Source organism: Corythoichthys intestinalis, chromosome 12, assembly GCF_030265065.1.
Source record: "Corythoichthys intestinalis isolate RoL2023-P3 chromosome 12, ASM3026506v1, whole genome shotgun sequence".
In the NCBI taxonomy this organism is placed as follows: domain Eukaryota; kingdom Metazoa; phylum Chordata; class Actinopteri; order Syngnathiformes; family Syngnathidae; genus Corythoichthys; species Corythoichthys intestinalis.
In genome coordinates this window covers 11,806,326-11,825,791 of record NC_080406.1, presented here as the reverse complement: position 1 = coordinate 11,825,791, position 19,466 = coordinate 11,806,326, and the positions used below count along the sequence as shown (strand labels likewise).

General features: G+C 38.9%; 1 protein-coding gene across 9 annotated transcripts in view; it reads right to left on the bottom strand.

The window, feature by feature from the left end:
• tns1b (tensin 1b) overlaps nt 1-19,466 on the bottom strand; it is a 342,679-nt gene that overhangs the window by 84,085 nt on the left and 239,128 nt on the right. For all 9 annotated transcript variants that reach the window (XM_057852347.1, XM_057852354.1, XM_057852346.1 and 6 more), the window contains 4 exons: nt 12,197-12,246; nt 5,641-5,812; nt 5,450-5,500; nt 982-1,104 (listed from right to left, as the gene is read on the bottom strand). In XM_057852347.1, coding sequence (XP_057708330.1) covers nt 982-1,104; nt 5,450-5,500; nt 5,641-5,812; nt 12,197-12,246 — 396 coding nt within the window. The remainder of the gene's footprint in view (nt 1-981; nt 1,105-5,449; nt 5,501-5,640; nt 5,813-12,196; nt 12,247-19,466) is intronic.

Below are 19,466 nucleotides of genomic sequence, written 5' to 3'. Positions count from 1 at the left end.
ATGTCCCGTCAACTGATAGTGAATTCCATGCTCGAACCAATGTGTGCATGAGTTGAATATTGAAGTTGGGTTTACTACACGTTTTTTCAGATCCCCAAAAGATGTTATACTATTGTATTTATTCGATACATGTTGTATGGCAACACGTGTAGGCCTATACCCAAATCTTCCTTCTTAGTGACGAATATAAAAAACTTCCAGTCCCACAACAGAGTTGTTACACTCAACTTCCTGTGAAAACAACACCAGTTATCATGGCAACCGACTTGTTTGTGACCTCCCCTGTGTTGAGCTTCTTGGAACAAGGGAGCAATGGTTTAGGATCCCAGCGCCAACGATTATATTACAAATTACATATTGCAATCAGAGACTAATTCAGGATGTCGAGCCAGTAGTTGTCTTTAGAAATAGTTCTTATGGTTCCTGTTGGTACCATGATGAGCGTGGTTTGCCGCAGGAATATAATGTTATGCTTGAGCAGGGACGGGAAAATATTGGTCAGCTCAGTTGTCAAGTAGAAAACTGAAGTGGCTTTTCTTTTTATGCTTTTCTAGTTGTCTGCCTCTTGCCTTCGGTTGCAGTTTCGCATAAGAAATAAACTAGGGGGAGCGGCAGGAAAAAACCTCAAAACCTACACATTACTTTTATTTTCCAAATGATTTGGATAAACTCACCTCAGAAACATTCACTTAACTGTTTGCATCATGAGGTTTTGTTTACGAATGATTTTATAAGCAATCAGAAGCAAGTTTTTTTTCCCCAGAAAAGGAGGGTTGCTAAGGACTTCTGAAAGGCAAAAATGCCTCATGACTTTTTTGGGCAGTATCTCATATTTTACGACGTTAAAAAAAATCTAATTACTCAACAAATTCTAATCAATCCCGTTCAAATTCAAACTCCAAGTTTCCAAGCCCTTTTTTCACCTTTAAGGACATTACTCAGTCATATGAATCTGCTTTTTCACAACCGCACCAGTCTTACCTTATTGTGTATCACCACTACATTGTGGCTGTCTGCACTCAACCACGTGTCCATGGCCTTGCAGATGCTGCAGATCTTATCCAGAGCTGGCGCATGATGGTCCGGCCAGCCAAAGTCCAACACCTGAAAGAGGCAATTGTAGTACAGTGGTACCTCTACTTACGAACGTCTCTACATACAGAATTTTCAGGTTGAGACATGCCTAGACAGGAAAATTTTGCCTCTTGTTATGAAAGAAATTTTTAGATACAAGCAAAAATACTGTATGGCTGATACTCGCAGCTCCTAGAATTTACTGAATGTAACGTACATGGTTAAGACGGACCTCTACTACAGTAAAGAAAATAAGTATTTCAACACCCTGCTATTTTGTAAGTTCTCCCACGTAGAAATCATGGAGGGATCTGAAATTTTCATCGTAGGTGCATGTGCACAGTGAAAGATAAAATCTAAAAAGAAAAATCGAGAAATCACAGTATATGATTTTTTTTTTAACGACTTATTTGTGTGATACAGCTGCATATACGTATTTCAATGCCTGAGAAAACAAATGTTATTATTTGGTACAGTAGCCTTTGTTCGCAATGACAGAGGTCAGACGTTTCTTGTAGTTTTTCATCCAGTTTGTACACACTGCAGGAGGGATTTTGGTCTGCTCCTCCACACAGATCTTCTCTACATCAGTCTGGTTTCTGGGAAACACAGAGTTTGAGCTCCCTCTCAAGGTTTTCTATAGGGTTTAGATCAGGAGACTGGCTAGGCTATGCTAGAACCTTTTCAAGGTTTTCCTGGCTGTGTGCTTCGAGTCACTGTCATGTTGAAAGACCCAGCCATGACCCATCTTCAATGCTCTGACTGAGGGAAGGAGGTCGTTCCCGAAAATCTCACAATACAGGGCCCCAGTCATCCTCTCTTTAATTAATACACTGCAATCGTCCTGCCCTATGCGCAGAAAAACACCCCTAAAGAATGATGCTAGCACCCCCATGCTTCACAGTAGGGATGGTTTTGTTGGGATAGTACTCATCATTCTTCTTCCTCCAAACACGGTCTCATCTGACCACAAAACTTGCTCCCATTACTCCTCTGCATCAACCAAATGGTCATAAGCAAACTTTAGACGGGCATTGACATGTGCTGGTTTAACTCATTCACTCCCAGCTATTTTCACCAGAGCAACCCCCTTCGCTCCCGGCCGTTTTACTGGATTTTGACTGATTTTGCAAGGCCCACAGAAAATTCTGTTCTATTACTAAATAAACATATCTTTATCCATTCTTTAGATATCAGCATTAGAAAATAGCTTAGTTTGAGCAATTTTCCAATTTCTGATGAAAAAACAGAGAAATTGAGCTTTTTGCAAAAGCATACATTTCAAACATAACTTTTACTTTAACACAACTATTTTCTGCTTTAGTTACATCCCAAACATCTGAATAATGTTTTTCCTTTACAAAATATCATAAAGAACATAACAAATAGAGTTTTTGACAGCAAAGTAATAATTTATTTACACATAACTAACTGAGAGATGACGCTATTGTCGCCGAGACAGCCGGGTAAACTTTTCCCTCATCGCCGCCTGTCTCATAAATTGGATTTTTAGAGTCTCTGCAGGGTCTGCTTGGCGAGCAGCACGGACTCAACGGCATCTTCCGCTGCACTGGTGGTCCCGGTTGTTCTGCTCGGTCGTCTAGCGCCTGGCATCCCGGGTGTCCTCTCGGTTGTTCTGCTCGGTCGTCAGCCACCTGGCATCATTCCGCTGGCGCTCCGAACGTGCTAAGTTGGGCCCAAGCGCCAGGAGAGGGAGCCAAACACCAAAAAACAAGTAACAAGCGGACATTACACTGTACTGTCATTTTAGTCTGTTTGAGCGGGGCATGTGCGTTAATTGCGTCAAATATTTTAACGTGATTAATTTAAAAAATAATTACCGCCCGTTAACGCGATAATTTTGACAGCCCTAGTCTTTATACAGCTATCGATCTCAAAGAGGTGCATCTGATTCAGGTAATACATGGAGTGGAGGTGGGCTTTTAATAGGCGGACTAACAGGTATTTCAGGGTCAGAATTCTAGCTGATAGATAGGTGTTCTAACCCTAACCCTCATTTGCAGCTGTATCAAATGAATAAATTGTTAAAAAATCATGCATTGTGATTTCAGGATTTTTCTTTTTAGATTACAGTGTTTCCCACCAATGAACGCGACTGTGGCGGTCCGCCACAGTCTCGTTTGACACCCCACCCCCCCACCCCCCAACGCCGGGGGGGAAAAAAAAAAAAAACTAATCAGATGCGTCAGTCAGCCGATTACACAGCTGTAGCCCACTCCACTCTACCACCCGCGCGAGCGAGAGCAGCATTTTAGAGTAGTATTTTATTTATTTATTTATTTAAGAGACGCAAGGGGAACGAGTAGGAAGAATGGGAGAACGAGCGAGATAGCGAGAGATAGCGGTCGCATGTCTTAGCAGCCCGCTGTTATTTTGTTATTGTTTTTCTTTATTATTGTTACCACAATCAAGTGGGTAAGCAAATACAGACTTCTCTCCTTCTTCCCCATATCCGGGGCATTACAATAGTTTGGATCGGACTTTTCGGCGAAAGTGAGCGGTGGACGGCCGTCTTGGACGGACAGCAAACTTTGATTGAACTTGCGCGGAGAGGCGGGGCCCAAAATAAAGCCTTGCTCTATTTTCAGAGCGTTGGTCACAGTAAAGTATTTATTAGTTCAAGCAGAGTAAAATGATACATATTCACGGTACAAGAACGTCGTTTCCATGTCCATCGATTGGTAAGAAAAGGCTGTTTGTACGAGTGACGTGTGGGCGCTCCCGTCGGGGGGACATTTCGCGTAGAGTGGCTATTTTTCGGCACAACACCGACGCGCCAACTTCAGACAGGAGTTGGATAAATGCGCACCCCCCCAATTTCGCGAGCTCTGGGACACTCGAAAAATGACTCTCATACCTCTCCTTGCTAAGTTAATGGTACCTCGATGTGCGTTTGTGTGGAAATTTAGTTCACGAACAACGGGGAAAAAAACTATTCACCTTCTCACCGAATCAAGAAAAACTCTTTACACGGCCATTAGAATTCCCCCAGTCCTGTAAATGGGTCAGTTGACAGAAGGACTGTTATTGTTGTGGTAATGTAGTACTTATGAGGGTCAAAAAAAAAGGAAAAAGGAGGGCTACGACGGCGGTCTGAAACCCGCGGCTCTTGGGCCGTATGCGGCTCTTTAGTGCTGCTTCGGAGCTTTTTTTTTTTTTTTTTTAATGGAAAAAGATGGGGGAGGGAAATATATTTTTTGTTTTAATAGGATTTCTAGGAGGACAAACATGATACAAACATTCTTTCAATTCATTAATATTGTAATGAAGTTAAATTTGTGGTGTCATCGTACAACAGAGTAGTCACGTGGTGTGCTATAGGATCCACTGCAGGGAAAATAAACATTTAATCATGAAGGCTAATTATGTATTTCTAGCCAACTAAGTCATTTTTATAGTAGGCTAATATAGCTAGTATTGATAATTATAAGGCTTGTACAAGGCTTTTATTTTTTTGCTGCTCCAGACATACTGTAGCAGTTTTTTTTTTTTTTTTTTTTGGGGGGGGGTCAAATATGGCTCTTTCAACAGTTTGGGTTGCCAACCCTGAGTCACTACGAGATGTAAGTTGTACTATTGCTACGAGAAAAAAAGTCGCATTATTACATAGGGTACGGTAGCTGTAATCAGCAACGCATTTTACATACATGTACCGTAGCTGAGAGCTATAACATTAACCTAGCTAATGAAATATTTCAAATATATCTTTGTTATGGTTCTTCTTGGGGGAAAAAAAATAATGAAAAAAAAAAAAAATCGCCGTGGCACGACATGGTGTGGCTGTCCGACTCCGATGCAGCCCACCACCACAGTTTCAAAAAATCCTATGGTCAGAGACCCTCCCACCACAGTCTCCTAAAATCCTGTGGGAAACACTGGATTATCTCTCTCACAGTGGACATGCACCTACGATAAAAATATCAGACCCCTCCTTGATTTCTAAGTGGGAGAACTTGCAAAATAGCAGGGTGTTCAAATACTTATTTTCTTCACCGTATATGTGTATCCCAGCATCCTCTTCATTTGCCCCTCTGGCAATGAGGTGTTCCAACAGCTTTACATGAGTGTATTAACTATTATTCTTTATCAAATTCTTTGTTTTTTACATTACGCACAACTCTCATTTTATGTGTACCTGTATTGCGCAATAATGTAATCGTAATGTTTTTGTTACTTGTATTTGTCTGAATTTTGGGGAGAACGGATTTGGGAATTTACATGGAAAACGCGTCTCTACTTAAAGAATTTTCAAGTTACGAAACTACTTCCAGAACCAATTAATTTCATAAGTAGAAGTACCACTGTATCAGGAAACAAGAGGCAAAATAAAGCCGGTGCTTGGATTTAGGTTTACCTTTGAATGTAGTTCACCGATGTCATAACGTTTCTCGCTGAGATTAAAGAGCTAAGGGTGGGAGAAGATAAGACATTATTGATCAGTTTTATTGTCTTATAAACCCTGTGAATGACTTGCGAGCCAATCGCAAGGCCTATTCATAATCAATACTAAGTCCAAAATAAGCCACATTCTCAGATGTACTGTACCAGATAGTTGTGGCCATGCTTTGAGCGCAGCATGGATGCAACCTCGCGCAAGTTAGCGGCGTAGCTCGGCTCCTCAGCGCTGCTCGGGAATGAAACGGAGATGATCCTCTCGGTGATGTAGAGCAGGTCCAACTCATAGCTCTCTTCCAGAGACTGCAGCAGACTCACACTCCTGTTCGGAGGTACAAAAAACATTAGTATTATTATCATTACCGTATTTTTCGGACTATAAGTGGCAGTTTTTTTTATAGTTTGGCTGGGGGTGCGACTTATACTCAGGAGCGACTTATGTGTGAAATTATTAACACATTATGATATCATCTCACATGTTATTTTAGTTTTTTGGAGTGACACTGATGGTTTGGTAAACTTAGCATTTTCTTTATGCTATAGTTATCTGAACAACTCTTAATAGCTATGGCCACGTTTGCGTTCTGCCTTTGGCAATGTGTGTTCAATTGTATTATTTACTTTTATATATTGAAAAGCATGCTTTTAGTTTGTGGCGCTTTCACGGCCAAGTGGGGGCGCACTCGCACTTGTTTACGCGAAGAAGAGGGCTCACAGAAGAAGACGGACAGCTACGCAGCGTCTCAAAGCAAGTGGGCGAGAGAGAGAGATGGCTGCGAACTTACGTTCATTGTTTATGCTTGTAAAATATCTCTACAGAGGCAACGCCTGTGTGTATCATTTTTTTCTGTTGTTGTTGTGTGTTTTCCACCCGTGATCGGACACTTAAAGGCAGTTGTGGGGTTGTTTGAAGGATGTGCTAATGTTAGCGAGTGCATGCTAACCATTTGTGTCATTGCTGTAATAGCACCTAGTTATCATTTATTTACGTTGATGTGAACCTGTTTGGTATCGAGGACGAAATTGATTCAGCAAATTATACGAACGTCTGGCATCACCATTTGGGAGTTTAGCTCGCTGTATAGCCAGGCCCGAGCCGTAGCGTCCTGGTGAGGACAGTATATTCACTAGAGCTGGGAATCTTTGGGCACCTAACGATTCGATTACGATTACGATTCAGAGGCTCCGATTCGATTATAAAACGATTATTGATGCACCCCACTCCCTTTTTTTTGTTTTTTTTTTGTTTTGTTTTGTACATTAGTTCCAAAATTGTTCAAAAATCCTCTCAGGCTAAACCAAACTACTATTTCAGTATCAAGTTAACATATAGCAGTAAACAAATATACAAAAATAACAGTAAATAAAAAAACTCCAGTCCCCATTCTATATCAGCAGCTTTAAACTACTTTCAATTAATTTAATGTTGTGAATCAACCGTTAAAGTTGTTAAAATTGCTCCTGTTATTCCATAATTTCTCTTTTGTCTACTTTCAACATGTGAAAGTTTTAAAACTATTTTAAAGATAGATTCAAGTCAATATTTTACCGGTTTAGGAGTATTTTAGATAAAAACTTAATTAGGTTCGCTTGGAAGGTTCGCAACAACAGCCTTGCAGGGAAGTGTACTGCTTTAAGATGGCGGCCGTTACTAACGCCCGCATCTAGTTTTTTGTAGATGTGCTGGTAACGATACCGAAGCTATAACGCATCTAGTCCTATATAAATGATATCTACCGTGACATAATGTGGCTTGTAGCAGCTTTGCGGCAGCAGTCAGGTATGGTGTTGTTTTTTTTATCTCGTGGCATGAGTTGAGCTAGAGCCGTGAATTGAGCATTGGCGTTACCCGAGGGGCCGGGTAATGAGAAGCATGATGTTTAGCTACTCTCGCTCCGTCCCTAATTGCGGACCGAAGACCGCGCGGCGCGCTGAGTGTGTCATACTTCTGCTTTACTTGGCATATTTCAATAATCGGAATTTGGATGTTTGTGAATCGTTCTCGAATCTTCCACGGCCGAATCGCGAATAATCTAAGAATCGGAAATTTTGCACACCTCTAATATTCACATTTCGTTGTTCATGCATCATGTAACATCATACTGTACACTTATTCAGCATGTTGTTCTCTATTGTATTTTTATATTAAATTGCCTTTCAAGGTGGCATATCTGTTCTATGTAAAGATGTCCCGATCGATCGGGATGCCGAATCGGCAAAAAAATATCGGACATGCCTTTTTTTTAATATATACATATATATATATATATATATATATATTTTTTTTTTTTTTTGTTTGTTTTTTTTTAAATTTATTTAAATCGTTTGTTAATTGTATTTAACGTTACAGACAAAATGTCTTACACTCATCCAGAGTAGTTTTGGCTTAAAGTAGGGCTATCAAATAATTTATGAGACAATATATCACCAACTAAAATTTGTTATCGTTACAGGCCTAAATACCGTAATTTCCCGAATATAAGGCGCACCCGTGTATAATGCGCACCCCAAATTTACTTGTAAAATCTAGGGAAAATTATTGTACCCATTTATAACGCGCACCCTAATTTTAGCACCAATAAATAGAAGAATACAAGAAAACAGCTCGTGTACAGATACAGAAATGTCATTTTACTGACTGGTGAAACAGAGCACAAGCATAGCACATTGGTAGTTCACAACATTACCATAAACTGACAATATTTACGGTAATAGTATGATTTGACAACTTCTCCAACTTACTAGAATCTCGGAGAAAACAAAACAGATGTGACTTTTCATTTAAAGGCTGCTGTATAACTTGCTCGTTTCATCATGATGAATAAATGTTTCTTCCATCGATTGGTACGGTAAAATGAAAATGAGAACGTAAGTCGGAAATCCGTGAGAGCTCATCGCTGTCAACACGACAGTAACAATAGGAACCATTGTTATTTGGGTTTGAGTTTCCCGAGGGACAGATACTGTATAGTTGACTGACACAGGAAGTCTGTGTGCTTACGTTTGTTATGGTCCGAGTTGCGGAGCTGCAATAAACGTTGACTCAAATAAGTTCAAGAAACTAAATTCAGTGCGTTATGAAGAGTGAAAAAAGCAGAATTTAACACGGACGAAATCATTAGATTAGAGTGGAGTATTACTGAAACAAAATGGTGACGTCACGTACCGTAATAGTCGGCATCGGGTAGCCGCATACGTTTCTTCAACACAACGTGGCCGTGTCAATAAAAAAAATCGGTTTTATATATATATATATGGCGGAATACACAGACAAGACTGAAAAAGCAGTTTCTGCTCTTGCACTCCTCTTTAAAAGAAACTGCTGTATTTTAAGCTAAAACAACTGTTGTGTTTGATAGAACAATATGTCTATATGCTGCCATAGCAGATTCATGGCACATTAAGCCCCCAAACTATTTTTAATTTGTCCATTTTACCCTGAAAACCCCCGTTTACAGACGTCGCGCAACAGCTTTTGTTTCAACCCAGCCATAAAACAAAGGTATTTTTAATTATATTATATAATTATATAATAATATATATAATATATTATATTATATATATTATTTTTATTATATAATTATTAATTATATTATATATATATATATTATAAATATATATATATTATATTTATTATTCAAAATGTCTGTCGTTTTTAGCTTAGAATCATTCATTGATGTCTCAAATTTCGTCTAAAAAAAAAACGACTTTAAAAAATCATTCACTCACATATTTTAAACTTTTAAACAAATTATGTCACAATGAAAAAAATGGCGTCTGTAAAAAAGTCACAGATATCCACCTCATAACTATCGCTTAATTGTATTTTTTTTGTTACCCATCGCATTTTCTCCGATATGTTAGATGATAAATAATTGATCCAAACAAAAACAAAAGTTGAAAAAAACGTTTAAAAGGGTAAATATATGAAAAAGAAAAATTTCGACCACTCCTTGATGTCTGCGATTTCTGCATTGCGACCCTTGTTATATTACCATGTTTCACCCATAAAATCCCCAAAAAATCCAGCTGTGGCCATTCACAGCTGTGTCTTGACAGTCAGTGATACATGCTACATGGAGTTTTTGGATCAAAACAAAGTAGGTACGCGATAATATCTCGTTAAAGTCATAGCGTCTTTAATTCTGTTCTCGCGTGCTCTCACCTCTAGATAGGGTTTTGCTGTTTAAAAAAATTTTTTTTTTTTTTTTTTTTTTTTAAATGCGCTCCTGCTCAAAATTTTTCTTCCCCCAGAAAATTGAGATTTTAAGCTTTCCAATGATGTATCACACATGCATATCGGACAATTTTGAAAGTTGGCTAAATTGGGGGTCTCAGAGCGAAACTTCTAGTCACCTGAGTGTTTTCCGCCATATATATGTAACATATATATATATATATTTCTGTCTCCATCCATGTACCCGTTTATAATGCGCACCATGATTTTACAAGTTGCTTTTGGGGGGAAAAGTGTGCGTTATATTCGGCAAATTACAGTAAATTTGATTTCTGTGTGGCGCTTTAACTTGAGAAAATCCACCAATAAAGCTTTTGAAAACAGTTCATTTAAAAAATAATAATAATAAATAAAAAATAAAAAGATTAACTGAAGCATTTCATTTGTAAAATACATGTTAAAATCTTTGTCATTGGGAGTGCTTTTCTCTTTAGCACAGGACTTTTTTTTTCTTCTTTCTTTCAGAAAGAAAGCTGACCAATACGCGGGGTCTAAAAGGCAAATTTTTGTTGGATTATCTCTGAATACCCGCTACTTTTTGAGCAGAATTCTAGCTTTGTATAGACTAATGGCATTAGCTAATGACCTATTGTTGAAAGCACAAAGGTGTGTCATAAACAACTACCACATTTATATTTTGCATTTTGTTTTCTTACTGTACCGATAATGAACCAAACTGTGACCTCAAAAACTAGTAAACCCTAAACCTTATGAATTAATCAACTACTAAAATAATCGATAGCTGCAGCCCTAATCACAACAACACTTACCGTTGTAATAGTATTGTGGTGTTTCCTTTTTTCCCCCCAATGACCAATAAACAGGTGTACCAACGAAACCAATATAATAAGAGTGTTAACTCAATTTGGTCAACCACTAGACTGAAAAATATGCCTCTTAATTACCAGAAATAATCCACCACATGTGATTTAAAAACATGTGCTTGCGATGAAAAAAAAAAAAGCTATTGTCGTAATCTATCTGTAGCAGCGTATAACAGTAACAGTTACATAAGACTACATAAGACTAGAAGAATATGATTGATAACAGTGATTCCAGGGAGCGTAGACTTTTGTCTTTAAGGCATAATTGCACCGAAGCAAACAGTATTCAGTACACTTAACATCATTTTTCAAGCCTTATAGGACAAAAAGTCACCCTACCACATGCTGAAGAGCGATAAGGATTTTCTTTTCAAATTTGAGCAATCATTTTTCCTATAAAAAGGCCAAAAATCTGAAAATAAATCTGCTTCTCACGATGCAATCTTTTTTCTTTCATTAATATTCATGCTTTCCCTTCCCTTTTCAAATGGATCAATTTGAGCCACACATTCGACACAGGAAGGTCAAATGGCGACCAGCGGCTTGCGCATCTCTGAACTTGATGTCACACTCTTCCCTTATAGGAACACGATACTTTTATGGCTCACCATGAAGGTTCACAAGAAATGGTAATAGGGGTGAGTGGGTGGGGGGCACGTCTAGAGGAGACCCTTTTCGCTCAGACAGCTTCATATTTCCCCCATTTGTCAGCTGTGAGTAGCCCACAGGAAATTACTCATAACAAGTGGGAGAGCTCGTCCCAGTTTTACTGTACAACAAAACGTGCTCCACATCTGGACATGCTTGGATTGCTTACTGGAACTTCTTCACAGCCAAAGATGGAGTTGAGAAAAATGTTCTCACGTTCACATGTTTGACCTGGGCTTCAGATTTCATCATTTTGATAGGTCTTACTATTGTTATTACTCTTTTATACTCTTCTCCTTTTCCCTAAATTAAATAATAATAATAATCTATTATGATATTAAAGCTGTGTGTATCATAGCGCTAGTATTTCAAAACAAAAAAATTATCTGAATAACAGCAACACAGTATTTACAGTTTAACTTAACACTAACATTTTAGTGGCATCAATACCGTTTTGTCCCAGCTATCTTTCAGGAATATCCATTAATTCCATAGACACAATGGTGCAACAGTAGAATACTATAAAAAGGCGTTTGTCAGACAGTAACCAGCTAGCGAGGCCCCGCCTGTGAAAATCTTCATTCAGCCAAGGATGTTACATAAGAGACAGCTGCCATACGACTGACATTATGGATTCCCTGCTCCGGGTGGAATATAATAAACGCATTCAGTATATGGACTCACACGTACTCCACACGTCATTATAATGATGAAGTGTCAGAGGCTTGAGGGTGTTTTTTTTTTTTTTCCCAAGCATTAAACAACTCTTTGATTAGCTGTGAAAGTTCAGTCAAGTTAAACACAGAAGTTTATTAGTTAACAAGTTAAGTCAGTGTGTCAATGTTCCATTTACGGACATTTGGTGTCTAAAAAAAATAGAATGAATGCACTATTTCATTTCATTTCATTCACAGGAAATAACAAACAAAATGGATAACACGCAAAGTAACATGAGGGCTAATGTTAAAGGCTGAAAAGAATGAAAATACATCATTACCTGGAGGGTCTGCGCCGTGATTCCATGCTTTTGGAAGATTTGGTTGAGCCCTAGGAAAAACAACATAAAGATAATAAATATATTGACGGCGATAGAAGTCCAATCCATTTAAAATGGGGTATTAGCACCAAAAATTGCTTCCCTGGTCGCCACAATGAACCTCACAATTTGTCATGTGGGAGAAGAAGAAGCAACATGGGCAAAAGCAGTGCTTTGGCATCATCTTTGAGCAGAACAGAACTACAGTGGGGCAAATAAGTATTTAGTCAACCACTAATTGTGCAAGTTCTTCCACTTGAAAATATTAGAGATGCCTGTAATTGTCAACATGGGTAAACCTCAACCATGAGAGACAGAACATGGGGAAAAAAAACAAAAAAAACAGAAAATCACATTGTTTGATTTTTAAAGAATTTATTTGCAAATCATGGAGGAAAATAAGTATTTGGTCAATAACAAAAGTTCATCTCAATACTTTGTTATGTACCCTTTGTTGGCAATAACAGAGGCCAAACATTTTCTGTAACTCTTCACAAGCTTTTCACACACTGTTGCTGGTATTTTGGCCCATTGCTCCATGCAGATCTCCTCTAGAGCAGTGATGTTTTGGGGCAGTCGTTGGGCAACACGGACTTTCAACTCCCTCCACAGATTTTCTATGGGGTTGAGATCTGAAGCCTGGCTAGGCCACTCCAGGACCTTGAAATGCTTCTTACGAAGCCACTCCTTTGCTGCCCTGGCTGTGTGTTTGGGATCATTGTCATGCTGAAAGACCCAGCCACGTCTCATCTTCAATGCCCTTGCTGATGGAAGGAGATTTTCACTCAGAATCTCTCGATACGTGGCCCCATTCATTCTTTCCTTTACACAGATCAGTGATCCTGGTCCCTTTGCAGAAAAACAGCCCCAAAGCATAATGTTTCCACCCTCATGCTTCACAGTGGGTATGGTGTTCTTCGGATGCAATTCAGTATTCTTTCTCCTCCAAACACGAGAACCTGTGTTTCTACCAAAAAGTTCGATTTTGGTTACATCTGACCATAAAACATTTTCCCAGTCCTCTTCTGGATCATCCAAATGCTCTCTAGCAAACCGCAGACGGGCCTGGACGTGTACTTTCTTGAGAACGGGACACGTCTGGCAGTGCAGGATTTGAGTCGCTGGTAGCGCATTGTGTTACTGATAGTAGCCTTTCTTACTGCTGTCCCAGCTCTCTGTAGGTCATTCACTAGGTCCCCCCGTGTGGTTCTGGGATTTTTGCTAACCGTTCTTGCTTTCATTTTGACGCCACGGGGTGAGATCTTGCATGGAGCCCCAGATCGAGGGAGATTATCAGTGGTCTTGTATGCCTTCCATTTTCTAATAATTGCTCCCTCAGTTGATTTCTTTACACCAAGCGTTTTACCTATTGCAGATTCAGTCTTCCCAGCCTGGTGCAGGTCTATAATTTTGTCTCTGGTGTCCTTCGACAGCTCTTTGGTCTTGGACATAGTGGAGTTTGGAGTGTGACTGACTGAAGTTGTGGACAGGTGTCTTTTATAGCAATAATGAGTTAAAACACGTGCCATTAATACAGGTAATGAGTTGAGCCTCGTTAGATATCATTAGAAGAGATTAGACCTCTTTGACAGCCAGAAATCTTGCTTGTTTGTAGGTGGCCAAATACTTATTTTGAACTCTAATTTAGATATAATTTTTTTTTAAATTTTTAAATTGTTTTTTAAATTTTCTGGGGTTTTTTTCTCCATATTCTGTCTGTCATGGTTGAGATTTACCCACGTTGACAATTACAAGCCTCTCTAATCTTTTCAAGTAGGAGAACTTGCACAATTGGTGGTTGACTAAATACTTATTTGCCCCACTGTATGTTGAAGTGAGGGGAGGAGATTTTATTAGACCAGGAGTCGGCAAACTAATACTCTAAGGGGACGGGTAAACCGGTCCTCGAGGACCGCAGTGGGTCCTGGTCCAGCACAGACAGTTTAACCAATGAGGTTTCTGCAATCAACTTGTAAAACACCAGTTTGGTGAGAAGGTGTCCTCTTAATGGGTATGAAGAAAAATCTGCACCCACTGCGGCCCTTTTTGGAATCGTTTGCCCACCCTTGCTCTAAGGCTAGGTTCATACCACAGGTCTTACTGCACATATACGATTTTTCCGTGTCATATCTGGTCTTTTTTCATTCCCATTCAGACTACCATTTTTAATCGCGGCCTTAAAAGTGTTGTTGCATGCGTAGAAGACCGATAACAGACAAGCCACAAAATTGCGCGGAGTAAGGTGACCCGCATGCGCGGATGTAGGAAACTATGTCGCAAGAAAGAAGCACAAACATATGCTGGCATAATTACCATGGAGGTCAGTGACGTCACTGTCCAAGGATTTATGTTGAAAATCTTGAGCTATGGAAGTAGCCGAATTCACTCTCTCTCCACTGCACTCTATTCTGCCCTCCATGTTTGTGTTTATTTCCCGCTCTACTTAATCTTGCTAATTCACCTGGTGCTAAGCAATAAAAACAACGCCATTAGCAGTCGCTTGAATTGTGATTTGGGAGACTTGAGAGTGTAGACCGCAGTGACCCTAACCATTCTGGAAAATGTGGCCCAGATCAGATTTAAAACCACATATGAAAGTGACCTAGATCGGATTTGAATTACCGTGTTGGCCCGAATATAAGACGGCCCTGATTATAAGACAACCCCCTCTTTTTCAAGACTCAAGTTTGAAAAAAAGACTTTTTGAACACCAAATTAATTTTTATACAGAAAATAATTACAGTCACATGAGTAACACGACCAAACACTGCTACGATGCAAGCTAACGACACATAAAATAAGAAATGATCACTCACTGTGAACTTATGACCGAAACTATGGCGCATTTTCATCTCATTCTCGTCTCGTCAGACGAAAACTGGCATTCGTCCCGTTATGTTTTAGTCTCCCAAGACACCTTTTTAGCTCGTCATTGTCATGAAAAATTGAATGTGCACCAGCGTTTGTCACGCCTTTCTCAGTCCCAAAACAGGAAGTAACTATAAGCGGTTACCATGGAAACGAACAGGTATTTTCTATTCAAAATGCTTTTCGTACGTGACTACAATATTCTTCATTCTAAATACCATATTGGCCCGAATATAAGACGGCCCTGATTATAAGGCGACACCCTCTTTTTCAAGACTCAAGTGTTTGAACACCAGATTAATTTTTATACAGAAAATAATTACAGTATATCCGAAACAAATGATTATAACAATATATTTGAGAGAAAAAGCATGTTATTTTGCCTCATTCAAATCTTAATATCTGAACATTTAAATATGTAAAGTGCAATCACATTCGTAAATGAATGGCTTCTGGTTTCTGAAATGTAAATAAACCAATCTATTGTGATAAAACAACAAAATTGCAATAACTGCATTAACCATCAAAGTGAAGTCGAACTGTAACTGTAGTCTTGAAACAAATTTGAATAAGGAAAAACACTGCAATAAAATAATGCATACTGGTTAAACTTGAGAGTAGCTGAGATCTATCATGACAGAACAGCGCTTCAATGATATCTGGCGCCATCTAGCGTTGTGATTGTGTATAATGTCTAGACCGCGAATATAAGACGACCCACCTTTTTTAGTCTTATTTCAATGCAACAAAGACCGTCTTATATATGGGCCAATACGGTAGTCCCCTTCTATGCTACTTGTCCTGTTCTGACCATCGAGTAAATGCCTCACTCGAGTCGGAAAAACACACAAAAAAATCAAATTTGTCCATTAAGGCCTGAGGTATTAACCTAGCCTAAGAAGCATTTCGGCACGGTTTCCACGGAAAAGACAACACTGGGAGCCGCACATACTTTTTGACATTTGAAACAAATATGTTAGCTGAGGACCATTTATAAGTATACAGCGATCCCTCGCTACTTCACGCCCTCAGTCCATCGCAGATTTTTTTCCCAATTAAAAAATCAATAAATAAATGTAGTACTTTATAGAGCTGTCCCGATCCGATCATGTAGTCTCTCACTCTCACTCCTGCCGCTTGTCTTGGACAGCCAGTGCACTGCAGTTACTTATTAAAGTTAACGATGACTGACAGACGGTTAAGGTTTGACGATTATTTCAAAGCGTCGCATGCGTGAATCATCGTTTAACTTGTTAAACAGTTGCTGTGGCAACTCACTGTGTGTAAGTGAGCAGCTAGAGCAGATTTGAGTGGACTCACTCAATGAAGCATTTTATAAAGACAAGCATTTTTCTACTTTATTCTTGTTTAAAAATAATTTGGTGGGACCGTAAAATATTTAAAACATAATTATTACATTTGAAGTGCTTAAAAACCATTTTGTGAATATATTATATATGCACACATATTATATGTTTGAATCTCTTTCTAATGCTAAATCTGAATAAATATATAGAACTTTTTTTTTTTTTTTTTTTTTTTTAATGGTGCACTGCTTTTTTTTCACTTATCATTGCCCTTTCTGTAGATAATGGAAACCCAGCAATCCTTGTTTTACTAGATCTCACAGCAGCATTTGATACAGTCGACCACACAGTCCTTCTATCTCGTTTAGAACACTTTATAGGTATCCGTGGTAAAGCTCTACAGTGGTTTAAATCATACCTGGAACATAGGACCTTCTCAGTAATGATTGGGGACTTTTCCTCCTCACAAACCTCTCTGTCTTGTGGGGTGCCACAAGGCTCCATTTTAGGGCCTGTTCTCTTTGCACTCTATCTCCTACCTTTAGGATCAGTTATAAAAAAACATAATATCTCTTTTCATTTTTATGCTGATGACCTGCAGCTGTATCTCCCCCTGAGACCCAACGAACAAACTGCTCTCACTAAATTAATGGAGTGCATATCTGATGTGAAGCAGTGGCTAGCGCAAAACTTTTTACATCTTAACAAAAGCAAAACTGAATATATTACTTTTGGCACACCTTCTATGTTAAATGCCCTTGAGCCCAACCCTGGCACTCTGGCTCCCTTTTTTAAAACACATGTTAAAAATCTCGGAGTGATATTCGATTGCAGGCTCAACTTTGAAAAACAGATTAGTTCTGTTGTAAGAGCAAGTTTTTTCCAGCTCCGTCTCTTGGCCAAAGTGAAGCCTTTTCTTACTCGCCACGACCTGGAAAAAGCAATTCACGCTTTTATAAGCTCAAGGCTGGATTACTGCAACGCACTTTATGTTGGTCTTCCCAAATCCTCGGTTTCTCGTCTCCAACTTGTTCAAAATGCTGCTGCTCGATTTTTAACAGATACACCTAGACGTGAACATATTACCCCGTGCTATCATCGCTCCACTGGCTTCCAGTCCATTTTAGAATTGATTTTAAACTTTTACTGTTTGTTTTTAATTCTATCAATGGCCAGGCTCCTTCTTACTTATCAGAAATTTTAACCATCCGTAACTCTGGCAGGAGTCTTCGCTCTACCAGCCAACTTCATTTGCAAGTCCCAAGGTCCAAACTCAAACAGTGGGGAGACCGATCTTTTGCGGTTGGTGCACCCAGGTTATGGAATAGTCTTCCCCCTGAAATCCGCACCACTACAAATTTGGGCCTTTTTAAATCTCGTTTAAAGACACACCTTTTTAGACTCGCCTTTCCCCAAGATTAGTTTAGCCTGGTTTTATTTCTTTAGGGTTTTTAATGTTTTCGGATTTTATCTGTTTTATTGTTTTGTTTGCTGTCTGACTAATCGTGATGCGTTGTTTCGTTTCTTTTTTCTTTTCTTTTCTTCCTAATGTCATTGTATAATACTTTCCTGCCTTTTATTTACTATGTGCCATGTTTGTCTTTGTTGTAAAGCACTTTGGGGACCTTTCGAGTTTTGTAAAGGGCTATATAAATAAATTTGATTGATTGATTGACTTATCGCTGTGGATTCTGGTCCCCATTACGCACAAAAATACTCATGCTCATTATTAACCCACCTTTTTTTCACACTCACAGAACCCTCACACATGTCATGAATTCACCAACTATGTAAAGTCACGGTGCCATTCGGAAGATTAACCCGCAAGTCTCTGAGCCAGCAGAGCCTTCCGAGTGGCACCATGACTTTACATAGTTGGTGAATTCATGACAGGCGTGAGGGTTCTGTTCACAAAGATACAAAAAAAAGTAAGTCTGGTTTATTATGTTTAATGAGGGGGAACCTTGTTATGTCAAATATCGTAAGCGCCACAATACTTTATGATCAATTACTTTCTATTATTAAATCTGAGCAGCATTGGAGGGTTTCCTGTATTAGACAGACTGAAGCCTTATTGAATATAAATGTTGTATTTTTGAGCTATCTTGTACTATGAATCAGCAATTGTAAAACTGGAATTTATTTGCTAATGGCTACTTCTGTAATTTGAACAACTGGCAATTCTCACAAATTTAATCTGTAAAAGCCATGTAGAGGAAGTGTAGCTGGAAGTGTTTCACTGTGTGCCTGGCATGTCTTCACTCCTCAAAACTAGTTTAAGATTGGGAGGGTGGGGTCAAAGGGCTTTCAGACTTTTTCACTCCCCTGTGGTGTTTGGGTTCCATGTATACAAGATGGGCTGTTATCCATCACTTTGCTTGAGATCAGACAGAGTGTCAAGAGCAGCGCTCACTATGCAGGGATGTGTTGCAGCCTGCTTACGGTAAATCAGCTCCAAGTTGTAAGCGTTCCATTTTGAAGGCCACTTGTACAGAAACAGTTGTAATGAGTTATGTTCTATAAAATACTGTACATCGGTCAAAATTGCCGATAATTAAATTACTGCCACTTTTGCCACTAATGCAATTGTGTGTGTCTGTTTCTTTCCTAATCTGATTATTTGACATCTCAAGATACATATTCTTTACTAAAATATGGTGAAAGAACAGTGCAAATATAGGCCAAGACTCGGTAATCTAATATGATCTTTCTCCATGAATTAACTCTCCTTTTGTTTCCCCAAAAATGCAATAATGTCAGTGGGTCAATTAGATCTGAGGACTGTTTACTTGCCCAAAAGTGTCAAAGGAAAAAAAAAACAGTCGGCTGTGCTGAAAATACAGTATGTGAAATGAACCATTTTGATTTAATATGTTACACTCCACTACACAGACTTTGAAAATGGGTCAATTTGACCCCCATTATGACAAGGAGGCAGTCCTATACTACAAGCAGTCTTTTTATCACACTACTATAAAACCTTTTTATTGCAAAAACTATTTGTAGCCAACTAGAACAGATTTCTGTTGTGGTTCATTGGTTTGGTATAAAAAGGC